Here is a 14,330-nt window from a genome sequence, read left to right as displayed (position 1 = left end):
TGACCCAGAATTCATTTTACAGCTTTAAAACACTCGGTACGGAGTTAAAAGAAAATGAACAGCTGCATCTGAGAGCAGTAAATGTGAATGCAGAGGGGCAGGACCGGCATCATGATCAATACATCCTAATTAAAGCAGACACCTACTGCGTGAAACACTCCAGATTAGATGTCAAACCCCCAGCAAACACAAATCCAGGACATGTGCATGCATACACGTGCAGAGAGAGCCACAAGGCACAACGGCAGATTGAGGAACTGTGCATCAGTCCAATGCTTTGAATTCATAGTGAGTAGAGCACCGAGGTGACACGTTATGAATCTTTCTCCTAATAGAAACGCTATCTAGCAGAGCAGACACCATGGGTTCAGCTGAGGTTTGGCCATGGACAACAAGGCTGTCGATTCAAATAGAAAAACTAACTTCCAGAATGTCGCAAGCTTGGTCCATGAGCTTGCCATTTTCAGATGGTAATAGTTTTAGTTTTAACTTTACAGAACATGTCTCGAGATGCCTATTCTGTTGCATAACATTAAGAGACATAATGATATAATGCTGATTATTACGTAAAACAGATCATTATTTGAAACACGTGAGTTAAGGCATGAACGTCTTGTGGTTTCTTCCATATCTAAAGGTTTTGTTCACTCAAAATAAAATTGTGCTTATATTGTAATATTACTTTGATAAAGGCTGCGCACTGCAACAACTTCATACATAGAAAAGTTATTTAACTAATAAGGTCAAAGAAGCTAAAGCTATGCCTTGCAGAAATGTCAAGTCAAGCAAAAACTGACCAAAAAAAAAAAAAAAAAAAAAAAAAAAGAAAAAAGGCAAGGAGAACATAACCTAATTTTAAAAAAAAGATGGGTGATATGCATCCTTCTTCCAAACATCCACGCTGCGCTCAGTATTCTGCATGTCATTTCATCATGCTGGTGTGGAGCTCATCACTACAAATAAAACAGCCTAAGCCTTGAAAAATAAATATATTAATATATATCTATAATTATAATATACAGAATAATATAAACAAAGTGGCAATTGACCTAGAATTATTTTATAAATGTTTGTTATCTATTTTTTTTTTAGAAAAAGTCTTTTGAAAAGGATGCTCGGTCATACCTTAAAAAATAGAGAGGAGCACAGGGTGACATTAAAGGATTTTTACCTTTATTGATTATGCAACATACTGCTGTAATAACAGACTATCCTCATTCCCTACTTGACACTCCCTTATGCTCAACCATGCTAATCATACTGATTTTATTTTATGTTGTGTTTGTCTGCGTCTCAGTGTGTTTGTGTCAGTGTGTGTGTGCATGCGTGTGTAACCCTAAATGGTTTAGGCCCGTCGTGGACAGATGACTCCTGGAGGTTTTCATGTTCTTAATATTCCGTGTGATCATTAGTTTACATGAGAAATAACTTTAATTCCCCCTGACACAGTCCCCAAATTGATTTCCAGAGTGATCGTTACTTCTTTTTTAACATGATTAAAGCCTATATTATTACTGCATCTGAAATGTCATTTAGATTAATTTACACAAACTTTAAAGCAGTCCTCGAGACCCACATTTTGTATGCATCTTTTATCTGACACACACAGTTCAGTTCATGGATCTCTTTCATAACAAGCTGATGATCTGAATCAACATGTTAAATAAAGGAGAAATGTGCAGAGCAGTGGGTACCGCAGGCTGGAGTTGAGAACCACTGCATTAAATCAGCTCAGAGGTCCATTAATAATACTATGAGACTAATGTTTTAATAAATCAAATTGAATATTAAATTTTTTTTTTTTTTTTTTTTTTGAGTAAACTAAATCATTCTTCATACAAACAGTAGCATGCCCCTATCAAAATGAGCGAGTCACTGAATCATTCAAATCAGCTGAATCATTCAGAAATTAAATGTGACCATCTTAATTAAGGAGCCATTGAATCATCCATAAAACTGCAGATTCATTCAGAAACAAAACACTGCTGTGCTCTGTTCTCAGACACATAATGCTTCTGCTCTGCTTTGTTTGGAACTATTTTTATAGGCAGTGACAATATCTGCTCACACCATTAAAAATTTAGCCCACAAATACTGTATCATACACTCCTAATAGACAACAAGATCAATGAGCACTCTTAAGCATTCAAAATGATCCTACTGATGAGCGCTCTATCCCTCTGAAAATCCCTCTACCTCCAAACCTCGTACTAAAGCACCAGAACTGCTGTGTGCGTGTGTTCGCTATATTGCTTTATTAATATCTAGCACTGCACCGATGTAGCAGAGCTTGCTAAATTTACCCACAGGAGTTATTAACTGGTGTGGCAGGCAAAGGGAGTAAACAAACTCATCACTTATCCACAAGGCCAACCAGCACTCTGCCTGCTCTCTTAGACAATCCATAGAGACTGTGGCGCAGGTTCTGAATGCATCAATGACCCTGTTTTCAGTGCACCATTAGCATATGGCGCACTTCAGTAAACAGTAGACAAATTAAGCGCTTTATTATATACACCACAGGAGCGTTTGGGGATGTATCTCTCGAGTCTGCGTGTCTTTGACCTCTACTGAGGTTTGATGAAGTATGCTCTTAGATCTTCGCATCTACTCAGATTCTTGGCTTACACGTCGCTCTAGTTCTCTAGATACAAATAGCCACTAGGCAGTACATATGTAGGCATTTCCCATCATGCATCTGCATTCCCAGCATGATAGAGCAATCTAGGTCATGGAGGAAGTCTCTTGTGATCCAAACAGCATGTAGGCTCTTCATCACACTCTTAAACTAAGAGTCACATACAGGCTGACTATGGAAAAAACAGCTTTCTCAGAGTTCATTTAAGAAATACATGCCATTCCCTATCACTCGCTCTGTGCAGCAGTTATATGCACACCTGCGTAGCCCCACGAGCTGCCATCTAGATCGTTTTACATACAAAGAGGCAAGACGTTAATTCGCTAAATACAGGACCGTCGTGTAATGTACAGCTCTAACCTTGTGATGAACTCAACCACACCCTGCTGTGAGTTTGCCGTTTACCCCTCGTTTGGCTGTTTCCATGGCTGTCAGCCAATTGCAGCACAGGCAGCTTAGAGGCTGTAGCTACACTTTAACAATGCCAACATCAGCATAGGGAGAACGTGTAGGGGCTTCAGCAAGCAGGAAACTGAGCCTAACATCCTTTGTTTGAAAGCTGCAGCAGATAATCATGCTTTCAACAGCATACAATTAAAGCTATACTTTAATCATTAAGTAGAAAATGAATGGTGTGGTACCTAAAACCATTTTGCAATTAAGATAAAAGCAAACAAATCAAACATTCTAACAACTAGATTGTACAAAAGCCAACTTAAGACCACCAATAGTAGACGCTCCTATTATATCGTTAAGGCAGAGTCACGACTATAATAGTTAACTGAAATTAAGGACGGAAAATACCCTCCACTTAGATTTTACATCACGTTCAAAATTGTCATGTGAACTCACTGTGCTGCTTCTTGTAGTTTCTTGCATCATTACATGTATTTTTCTTATCCCAGATGCAATTTCACTTTTATATTGTTGATTGTTTAAACATCCTTAAACATCTTGAAAATGATCTGGAACGATGTGTTCAGTTCCCGCCCATCACAAAAGTTGCATGAACTAAACGAAAACTAAACCGTTTAAAACAATATTACAATGATAAACCACCCACAAAAGCGATGTTGCCGTCCCTGAAGCTTATAGTCTTTTCCACATTCGGCTCCAGCTCGCAGACAGTCCGAGTTCCACATGCAGCCCATCTTTTCATAAGCGAATAGAAAAACGAAAAAGAAAGTTCTGCTAAAAAAGATCATACACATGCTCTCACAGAGTGGAGTATATCTGAAAGGCTTCCGCACTCAACTGCATGAGGCAAAATAACAACAAATGAAGTATATAGCTTATAGTTCTCCTATTAGCTACTGCTGAATAATATGTATGTGCTATTTTTACTGTATAGACAGGTAATACTGAGATTAGGCTCCCAGCTTCACATATCACATTAAAAATCAAAATCTCATTTCAACCTAGCAGTACAATTACTTTTTACTGTGTTTAGCTGCAACCAATCAGATCCAACAGTACAGCAAAACAGGATATTATTCAGATGTAATCAAAGGGTGGTAATCAAGACTAGCAATCTGCTTTCTGCTGAAAAATTCAGTTGGGGACACATTACAGTAGCATTACAGAAAAAACGGCAATCAGAGCATACGCAAACATTTGACATGGTGCTTGGGTTACCAAGTACATGTGATAACTGTATACTGATCTGGGAGTGGATTAAAAACATAAAAACAAAACCTTGACAGATTAGACTGTAGAGGAGGCAGTAAAATACTTTTTTGTTGATAAAATGTGCTCAAAAGGTTAATGTTTAATGAAATCAAGCTTCCTTTGGAGTTAATGTGTGATTTCGGAGTAATTTCACCTGCAGGATCCAAGCGCTAATGAAAACAGATTTTTTTGTGAAGCAGTTTTGTAAAATAAAACAAAAGATTTACTTATAAGCACAAAATATAAAAAAATAACCTGATGCACCAAATGTCTTGGTAATCAATAAATAGAAAAGTCTAAAACAATCCTCATATTTAAAATGAATCAGCATCCTTTACCATTTTAGTTCCTACAAATATAAAAAAAGGTGTTCAAAACTAAAATAAAAGAGCAATAAAACATGAATGAACAAACAGCAACTACAGCATTTGTATATTTTTAACTAGCACCGAATACTGCGATCCTTTGAGAACTGAGTGCGAGACACAAAACTGTCAATAACGATTTAGCATTAATAAAACTATTAAGCCATTAGGCTAAAAAAAAAAGGGGAAACGTGCTCTTAATGAGCAACTGCGCATCTGCATCGTAAAACTAATAGCTACCATTAGTGAACAGAGAAAAACAAAAATTGACAAAAGCCTCGTCACACGATAAAGTTGCATTTTGAACCCATTCTGTAATGAAAACGCGTTGCGTGCCATCTGTAACGGAGGTATTGTACTTAAAAAGCTAAATGATCAGTGAAACAGCAAACAGCACAGCGTGAGGCACAGAGAGTGTTTTTGCAGTGTGGATATTCCCATCCACAGCCCATTAACAGCTTTCCGAAAAGAAACCCCATTACAGATCCCCTGGCAAGGCTCTAGGCAGCACACAATGCCTCTCTCAGCAATGATCAAAAGTCAGACTTTCATACTAGTGTAATGAACCAAGATACTGTACTCACAATCCAGAATGCAGTAGGCCGTTTAAAAAAAAAATACGATAGAGCTATAATAATCAATGCAATGCAATGCCTCACTATGTGAACCATAAAAAAATAATATGACAAATACAGGTTGTTTTGACCCACTGCTGACAAAATAAGTGAAAATGAATACTTACAGGCATCATTTTTGCTTGTGTCAGAGGAACATCTGGTCTTCAGCTTCACTGTGCCTTTTACAACATCCACAAGGTCCGACCCGAGATCACAGCCCTCTGCACGAAAACAACTTCATTTGCTTTGACACACGAACGTCCACAACACCAGGCCGAACAGGCCACGGCTCTGTGCGTCGTGTTATTTCGCTTCGATTAAACGCTTTGCCGTAACGAGCAACTGGTAACGTGCAACATCTCCTTCAGCTAACCAGAATTAAAGAGAAGCTTTGAAAGACTCGCTAAACTGGAAGAACAGCTGACTGCGAAATGGCAGATGTTTCTGTAACCCACTGCGAGCCCACAACTCTACTCACTCTCTCCGCAATAAACGACTTATATATCGCGGTCTGAATCAAAACGGAGAGGTCTGAACGTTCTTCGCCTCTAAAGACGTTTATTTCGAGTTTTCCTCTATCCGCCCTGTTCGTTTCAACACGGTTCACACATCTGTTAGCCAGTTAGCACGGACAGAAAAACATCTCGCTGCACTGTAAATGTTCACAAACATCGAGAATATACGCCCGCGGCAGATAAAACTACGGTATACTCACTTGTCACGTGCAGATATATGCCATAATCTTTTAGAAAAGATGCATGAGGCGCTCCTCGTATCCCCGCGGAGTATCGATCAACTCGCGAGATAGCTAAATTAGTTAGCCTGCTAGCCGAAGCCAGGTGAAACACTGCGCTACGCGAAGCGAAAAGGAGAAAACCAACCCAGAAGTCGTTAGTTTCTCTAAACGTAGTCGGATGTCGGTGTGGTATCTTTTAAAGCGCCGAATTAAAAGCGATACGAGTACAGCGGAACAGCGTAGAGCTGGCCGAGGGGAACGCGGGCGGCTCGCGCTGTTGTTAAATGACGGCACGCGCAGACCTGGAATGACAGGAATGTGGCGCTTAGTGACTTATGGATGTTTTTAAGCGGAGTCATTAAAACCTGTGCGCGACGAAAATCGATGAGTTATAACACGCCCTTAGTATGTCGTGGGCTCACGTTAATTTTTATGAAGCTTAGAGTCGATGTTTATGTTTAGGAACGGCTTTACCTGAAGGCGTTCAACATGGCAGCATGGAGAATAACGTTACTCTCTTATATTGCAGACGCTTTCATTGAGTAGTTTCCAGTAATAAATAAACACCGTGTCATTTCAAAATGTATTTGAGAAACAGTTAAAAGGACTTCACGTTTGTGAGGGTGATGTGCTAGACAGTCCTTCAACACCCACTACTGATCAATGACATGAACTACAAATCAACTAAAAATTGCATAAAATGCGAAAACAAAAACAGAATTCTTATAAAACACCACATGAAAAATGCGAACAGGAATTTTGAGTGGGAACTTATCTCAAAGCAAGGTGTCCTTCCAACAAATGCATGCTACTCAAGTTCTAAAGCAATCAAACAGTTTTGGCGTGACTTCTTTAATAGTTTTAATTTCATAAGTTAACAATCAAACAGTTTCATGTTTGCCGATTTTAATTTTCATGCAAGACAAAGTGAAAGACTTCAAAGCACTGAATTGTCCATAGTGTGTTCCAAATCAAGCGGTTTATTGTTTACATAAAACAAAACAAATCTCAGGGAGGTTTTCCAGGGGAAGATTTACAGAGAGGACATGGGGAATGACGCTCTGGTGGTCCAATCAGTGGGCAGGCTCTGTGAGAAAAGGAAAGTCACATTAGATGCAGAATTTTTGTTATGTCACATAAGCATTTTTAACAAATCATTAAACTATCCTTTAGACCTAGGTTTTTCAATCTGTCAGATACTAAATATGATCATTGTGCACGGGAACCCCATCCTAAAACTTAAAGCACAGCTGTATACTTTCATGTATAAAGACCCGATGGGATGCGTGTCGAACATCACAGACCAAACCGGAAAACAGGTCTCATTGCATCTGCTTGTTAGAAAAAGTGTTAACAGCATTATTACATAAAGTTAATATCTTTGGATTTTTAAGGTAATCAGGTAACCTACCTATTTTTATTATTGTTGTTGTTGCTGCCATTTTATTCAATATTAATATCAGAATGTTTGTAAGAAGAGAAAATTAGTTATGATCATCTTTAGTATCGGCTTTGAAGCAATTTTGGAGTAAAACGGCTTCATATTTTACAAAGCACATGCAAAAGACCTGAACCGTAAGTCATGTGACCTGATTTACAGCATGCAGAAGTTTGTTGTCCATAACACCCATTTATATACCGTTAAAACATATTACACACCAGTCACATTATTTGGAAAATACTTAGTTACTTATTATTTACTTTTCACTATAATACTTCATGTATAAGTGGGGGTTTTTTTTAACCAGTTCTCTAAATATTCATTTCTTCCCACAAGCCATCAGACTGCTCAATAATCACACCTGAATGGTCTTTCTGTCCCATAGGCATTCTTGCACTTCATATGTATTGTTGTTTGTGTTCTTGCACTGATTTTGTCTTTGCACACTGGGTTTTGCACTCTACCTCCTTACTGTTTGCACTAGTCTGCACACTTTGCACTTTATGCGGCTAAGACACTATCTTAGCTCAGTATGTGAGTTTTTTTGTATTGCGTGTGACTTCATGTAGCACCAGGTCCAGGAGAAACCATGTCTCATTTCACCATGTACTGCACAGCTATATGTGCAATGACAATAAAAAACCACTTGACTTGACCTTTTCTACTTAACACCTAAAAATGCTTTTACTTACTTGACTGAACTGCCTTCTTTTTTCCTGCAAAACAGCAATATTATTGTTAATATTTAAGAACATTAACAAGGTCTTAAAGTCAAGTCTGTTACCTTGAACAGGACACTATAATTTTCTAAAAATATTGTACAACAAAACTAAGAACATGAGCTATACATAAGAGATACCATACAAATTAATGACTTAATGACAATAACAGTGTTTAATAAATACATTGGTTTACGACATTGACCGTATGCACAATACTAATGACCTCTCACCTCCATATGAAATTTTGTAGTACATGATAGTCATGATTCCTATACCAACCCACATCTCCTGGTATGCTTTGGTGTAGTAAGGTGCCACCTTAGTCCACCAGCCAGCGAACGCACCGCCTGCCATCTAGTGATCAATACAAAGATGCATGAACATCTGTGTAAAAAAGGCTTCAAAAACAAGTGACATTTCCATGCATATGTTTGAACGAGCAAATGTTACAGGAGCCAGGGTATAAGAATGACCCACATAACAGGACACAAACAGCCTTTTCAAGGGCATTAACCATACATTCACCGATCAGTTCGAGGGAAATCAACACTGTTAGACTCTAATAAATGGAATCATTAAGACAGTGAAGAAACGAGCAAAACATTTAGCATTTTACTGTAAAAATAAAGCATGCCAAGCTCAGTCCATTTTAAAGATAGCGCGTCAGTTGAACGGCAAAAAGCTCTTTCCGCCGTCTAATATAACAACAACATTATCGAAAAGATCGTGTAAAAACATTCCGCTATTCCTGTGTGCCTTTTAAGCGCCGAGCTTGAGCCAATAACCAAATGTTGATTCAATGATCATTCAAGGCGCTCAGCAAGGCCTGGTCTCGCATGAGCCAATAACCGAAACAAATCATGTTTTAAACGAAAGGGAGTCTCCTTGAAATGGCCGGTGCTCATTAAAAACATGCCAATCGAAAACACAGACATTTATTATAGAAATAAAAACGTACTCACCTCTAGTATATAAGTGCACTAGACCGCTCGGAGAAGGTCACTGTTCAGCTCTAGCTCGGCAGAGACAGGAGACAGCGGAAGACGTCTGTAGTGTTCCGCTTTGTAATTAAAAGTACCGGCACCAAAATAAAAGCCCTTATGTGGAAATATATTTTTTTGTTTGTTTTTTGTAAAATTAAATAAATGCAATTTTAATTAGATGAAAATGTAATTGCTTTAAATTATATCTAAATATTTGCTCTAAAAGTAAATTGGATAGATAGATAGTTGGCTTGGCTACACCATGTGACAAATAATAAAAATACTATAAAAACACAAATTAAGTTTTGTTCAGATTTAATTGTGCAGGCATTTCACTGACAATAGACATGAGGATAACAATAAAACAGGGGTCCACGGAAGCAAATAATTAAAATTAAACATGTTGCACATATCAAAGTATCAGTATCTTTTCTCTCTTTTTTGTGGAAGAGGCGACAACAAACGTATACACAGAAAATGTGATAAGACAATATTTATACAATGTACTATATTTGATTTGCATCTGCAGGATTTTTGTTCACTTTGTCTGACCCAGCACTTATTCAGCAGTCAAGAGTAATTGTCAAATGTTTGTTTCTACCCTGTTTGACACTACTGAGAGATGGGAGCTTTATGAACGTCCCTCATTGTGAACAACTGCCAAACCTGTACTTTTGTACACTGTCGATCCGTTCTACATGACGAACAGAGTTCTGCATATGACAAAAGACAAGAAAAGATTGCAGCGTGATCTGAAAAGCAAGGGAGAGGTGAGAGTGCTGTTGTAGGTAGTTCATGGGTACATGCAGCAAGCCGGACCACTGATGCGCAAAGGCAGTGGTGCAATCCTCTCCCCTCAGGCTAATCTCTGCTCTGTAATCCAGAAATATAACTCTGAAAAAATGACAGATTAGGTTGGATATCTTGGTGACTGTCAAAAAGGTGTTATTGTAATTCTAAAGTTGCACAACAATATTAAAGCAGTAATTATAACAACATTAAAAAGAATGAATAATATGTAATTATTTACCTCATGCCACACCTATATGCTCTTTTATGCTTTTAGGTTTTTTTATATATAAACAAGTTTGTTTGTTTTTTTTAACAATGAATATGCTGTTGTCAACAATTCATAATAACCACTTGTCAAGCTCAAAAAAAAAAAAAAAAAAACCGCAAAAAACAACATTATAAAACCACAAGAAGTTGTCTAACTATACATTTAAATAATAATCATAAAAATAGTAATATATGTATATAACTAGTAACGTTTTATATTAAATAATTATTATGATATTATGATATTATTATTATTATTATTATTATTAAAAAGTAACCATTTCATGTCATATAAAAATTGTACTCTACATCTCATTGATTGATTATTAAAAGATTATGGCTCATCTTCCAAATTTTAACATCACATAGATCATGACTTTTAATCAGTCTAAACAGGAAACACACAGAAAAATAGCTGCATGGACTTTTCTCATGAGGAAACAATTATTTAAGAGGTGGAGATTTCATAAGCATTTGTAGGGTGAGATTTGTATGAAAATGCATGATTTTAATGCATGATACTAACAATCAGCTGGATGCAAGCGGATCATACAAAAACATATAAATGAGAAACGAGACAACAAATTAGCCACCAATTTGCTAAAACATAAAACTGTTAGGAATTGCTTTGAGAACATGTTGGACTTTTACAATTAAGTGTCTCACAATGTGGTGCTGTAGGCCTCGTAAGCAAAAGGATGGCAGAAGGGCAGACTCCAATCTCTGTGGATAGAGTAAGGGCAGGAGGCACGCAAATGTTTATCCACATAACTAGAAATCGTGGGGATTTCCTCCCTGTGCTTCCCTGACTCCTCTGATAAAGAACTAGATGCATTTCCAGCTATGTGATTTCTGTCATTACTCTCTGTAGGTGGACTGGAAGCAGAAAGAATTGTTGGTGGAGCTGAAGGGGCTGGACGTCTTTGCATGCCGTCTTCCTGTCTCCTCAGGAAGTCTCTAAGAACTTGCTTGAAGACACCCACCAGTTCCCAGGGAGGGATGTCATTGTGGGCCATGAGATCATGGAGTCTTGATGAAGCACAATAAAAAGTTAGTAAAATATTAAAGCAGTGTCACAGGAGCAGAGTAATCACAGTGGTGCTTATATTTAGATCCACAGCATAATTGCAAATAATTTTTTACAGAGCAGGACAAAAAGCTTTTGTTTCCCATATTAATTAAATTAATTCTTTTTAATTTGTTCTCTTGTTTCTATTTAAGCATGACCAAACCTTAACTGAATAAAAAAAAAAACTAATTAGTACAGTGTGGCGACGATTTACCTAAAATGAGAGAATAGGTTGGTAAAATAAGGCAACACATTATTAATCTGTGGCAACACAGCCTTAAAGCAATAAGCCCCAAGGTTTATTATAAATGTATAACAGCTAAGGGGCGTTGTTAGGCACTTCACGAAGCAGAGTGTCTATGTAGAGTAATTTACAACGGCTTTGAATTTGGCCCAACCAATCAGAATCAAGTACCTGAACTATTTGTTTTACAATGTTTTTTTTCCCCCACATATCACATGCGACGCTTCATCTACATCAGCGTAATAAAGAGGTGGTTGATATTAAGTAGCCTATATTTTTGCTCTGTCAAAAAAGTTTTCCAAATCAACAACTGAGATAATCAACACACGGTATTGATTTTCCGTCCCTGATTAAATTAAGGTGCTTGAACGAATCGGTTGAGCGAATAATTCAATTCAGCAACTATCTCATAAAGACAGCCACTTCAGAGACAAGATTTTAATACCTATTTTTTTCTGAATAAATGAAATCCTTTGGGGCACAACTATTCAAATTACTCAATCATCGCTTGTCGCCGTTTTCAAAGTAAAGTAATTAAAAGAGATTTTTTTATATTGTTTTTTAGAGCATTTAAAGAACATTTGAAGAATGCCTGGAAAACGAAGCAAGCGAAGCAAAAGGGAGAGCTCTGGTTTTACCTGGACAGTACGACGGCGGTGTGTGAGGGTGGGATGCGGCCACAGAGCCGCTCTAGCTGGCGGTGTTCGGAGGCGGGTATGAGGGCAAGCAGGCTTGGGTATGCTGGGGGGTGACGGTATCCCAAAATGCCACGGGAGATACAGTACTGAAACTCCTCCTCTTGAATTTGAAGTACTCTTTGCTCCAGCTGCCAAATCATCTCGCGTAGCAGCATCCGACCCGGGCCTCCACATCCATTTGTGTGGGGCCAACTTACGAAAGGCATGGCCGGACTGCAGCGTATAGGGGCAATAAGAAAGCGTGTTGGTGTGACAAACGGACAAAGCGCTGTATATCGAAGTGACTTTCTTCTTTATTATCATCATCCTCCGTAAATGAACTGTGACTGTTCATAAAGAGTCTTCAGTAGACGGTCTTTCACACTGTATTACATCAAGCCGAGCAGTCCGTCCTGACCTGGCGGTTAATTCAGCAACATGCACTTATCCCCATTCAAGCTAATGCTAGCTTCTGCAGGACGGTTTTGTTTTATTTTTATTTGTCCGCCAACACATTGATTATGATAGATAATTATGCAAATAAGCCGTGATAAACAACCGAGTCACATATGAGAAAGCCACAGAGAGCACTTCTGCCTGAAAAGCCTTGCTAAAAACAAACTAGCCTATTTGATGGTCAGGCATAAAATGCACTTCACATCAATTTAGCATAGTATTACAAAGCACTTGGCACTGCAGGCAAATTTTAAACTATGCCCTGCTGAAAATAAATGAATTAAAGGGCAAAGCTGCTAGTTGTGTTTTAGAAAATGGTCGGTGGTTTCAAGCTGGTAGGGTTAGAAAAAGTAGAGTATAGTTAGCCGAATGACCAGTCATCAAGATTAACCAAGATGGTTTGACCAACTGTATGGATTTTTGGTGGTCCAAGATCATCCGCCTTGATAATGACCAGTCAATCATCATTTTGTCCCAGTTAATAAGCTTACAGCCAGCTTTAACCGGTTAAAATGTTTCAAAACGTTAGACCTAAATTAGACAAGAAACGTTTAAATGGACAGGGACAGATAGAAATGGTGCTTTGAAGATTAAATGGACAGGTACAGGAGATGACAAAAAGTAAAGCATATGAAAAAAAGAAAAGAAAAGGGAGGAGACAAACGCAAAGTTGATGGATGGAGCTGAATTTAAAGGAAATGATTCACTACAAAGGATAATGGTAAAGTTTGGCAACAGAGGTGAATAATAAAATACAAAAAAGACATTTTTACCTTGTGGGTTTTAGAGGTCGAGGTCCGTGATGCTTTGAGTCCATCTGGTACCACCAAATTTCATTAGGTTAGGCAAATAAAATATGTAAATGAAGCCGGACGTCTGATATAGAATGAAAGGGTAAAAATAAAAGTGGGAAAGATGAGAAGAGATAGGCTGCAGAAAGACAGTAAGAGAAGCTAAGTGTTTGAACAGGAAGAATGACAATCAAAAAAATAAGAGAGCGTGTGCCAGTGACACACAGCTATGTGACTGCGACGGGCAAAGTTGAGATGAAGAATGTGAAATTCTCCCCTGTCCACCGCAAACTGCCTTCTGTCTCTCTGCTCTGATAACCCAGCCCACTCTGACTCGCATGCCCTTAAACATGCATTAACACACACACACTCACACACACACACAGACCATTTCAGCTCATATAACAGAAATAACACTCAAAACAAACACTGACAGACACGGTTTGAAGTATGCATCCTGCTTCCCATCTTTCAATACACTGTCACACATCCTAAAGTCTTATTTTCGGCTTGAATTTCATGCCTCAGAACCTGCCTAGGGTAAATCAGTCCGGGGTTCTTGTTTTCCACAGTAAAATGTTTAATGCAGTGTGGCAGTCTGAGTAAAATTATCTGAAAAAACGCACCCTGTGTCAGCATGTAATGTGACCCAGTGCCAAGGGGAATTATGTCAGTATACAAGGGAACAAAATGAGAGTTCCTGCTCTGCTCAACAATGTGACACACGGATGAACAAGCCTGTATTCTAGGGTAGATGATAACTGTGTGTCGTGCAATTCACATTTGACTGGACTGTACTATATGATCGTACACGATCTCTTTGCAACAATACATTATCCAGCACCATGAAAATCTCACTGAGAC

The 14,330-nt window shown here is 38.2% G+C and overlaps 3 protein-coding genes across 6 annotated transcripts in view; all 3 read right to left on the bottom strand.

The window, feature by feature from the left end:
- Positions 1–6,842, bottom strand: part of ppp1r13bb (protein phosphatase 1, regulatory subunit 13Bb) — a 42,264-nt gene extending 35,422 nt beyond the window's left edge. Inside the window, exons 1-2 of one of the 4 annotated variants that reach the window (XM_043236555.1) lie at positions 6,499–6,842; positions 5,414–5,509 (exon numbers count right to left, since the gene is read on the bottom strand). In XM_043236555.1, coding sequence (XP_043092490.1) covers positions 5,414–5,422 — 9 coding nt within the window. In that variant the 5' untranslated portion in view covers positions 5,423–5,509; positions 6,499–6,842. Of the gene's footprint in view, positions 1–5,413; positions 5,524–6,003; positions 6,350–6,498 lie in introns of those variants that run through there. The other 3 variants (XM_043236554.1, XM_043236553.1, XM_043236556.1) reach the window with 3 other exon arrangements.
- A 142-nt stretch (positions 6,843–6,984) lies between these two features.
- Positions 6,985–9,280, bottom strand: atp5mj (ATP synthase membrane subunit j). The gene is made up of 4 exons (XM_043236560.1): positions 9,150–9,280; positions 8,418–8,541; positions 8,158–8,181; positions 6,985–7,111 (listed from the first exon to the last, which is right to left on the bottom strand). The coding sequence occupies exons 2-4, from the start codon at positions 8,539–8,541 to the stop codon at positions 7,098–7,100; spliced, it is 162 nt and encodes a 53-aa protein (XP_043092495.1). The 5' UTR covers positions 9,150–9,280; the 3' UTR covers positions 6,985–7,097.
- A 1,261-nt stretch (positions 9,281–10,541) lies between these two features.
- On the bottom strand, positions 10,542–13,778 carry rd3l (RD3 like). The gene is made up of 3 exons (XM_043237706.1): positions 13,449–13,778; positions 12,181–12,453; positions 10,542–11,258 (listed from the first exon to the last, which is right to left on the bottom strand). Exons 1-3 carry the CDS (start codon positions 13,490–13,492, stop codon positions 10,892–10,894), a joined length of 684 nt encoding a protein of 227 aa, XP_043093641.1. The 5' UTR covers positions 13,493–13,778; the 3' UTR covers positions 10,542–10,891.
- Positions 13,779–14,330: the final 552 nt, after the last annotated feature.

Source organism: Puntigrus tetrazona, chromosome 4 (assembly GCF_018831695.1).
Source record: "Puntigrus tetrazona isolate hp1 chromosome 4, ASM1883169v1, whole genome shotgun sequence".
Classification (NCBI taxonomy): domain Eukaryota; kingdom Metazoa; phylum Chordata; class Actinopteri; order Cypriniformes; family Cyprinidae; genus Puntigrus; species Puntigrus tetrazona.
The sequence above is the reverse complement of the archived record's forward strand: the minus strand, read 5'-3'. Positions and strand labels throughout refer to the sequence as shown.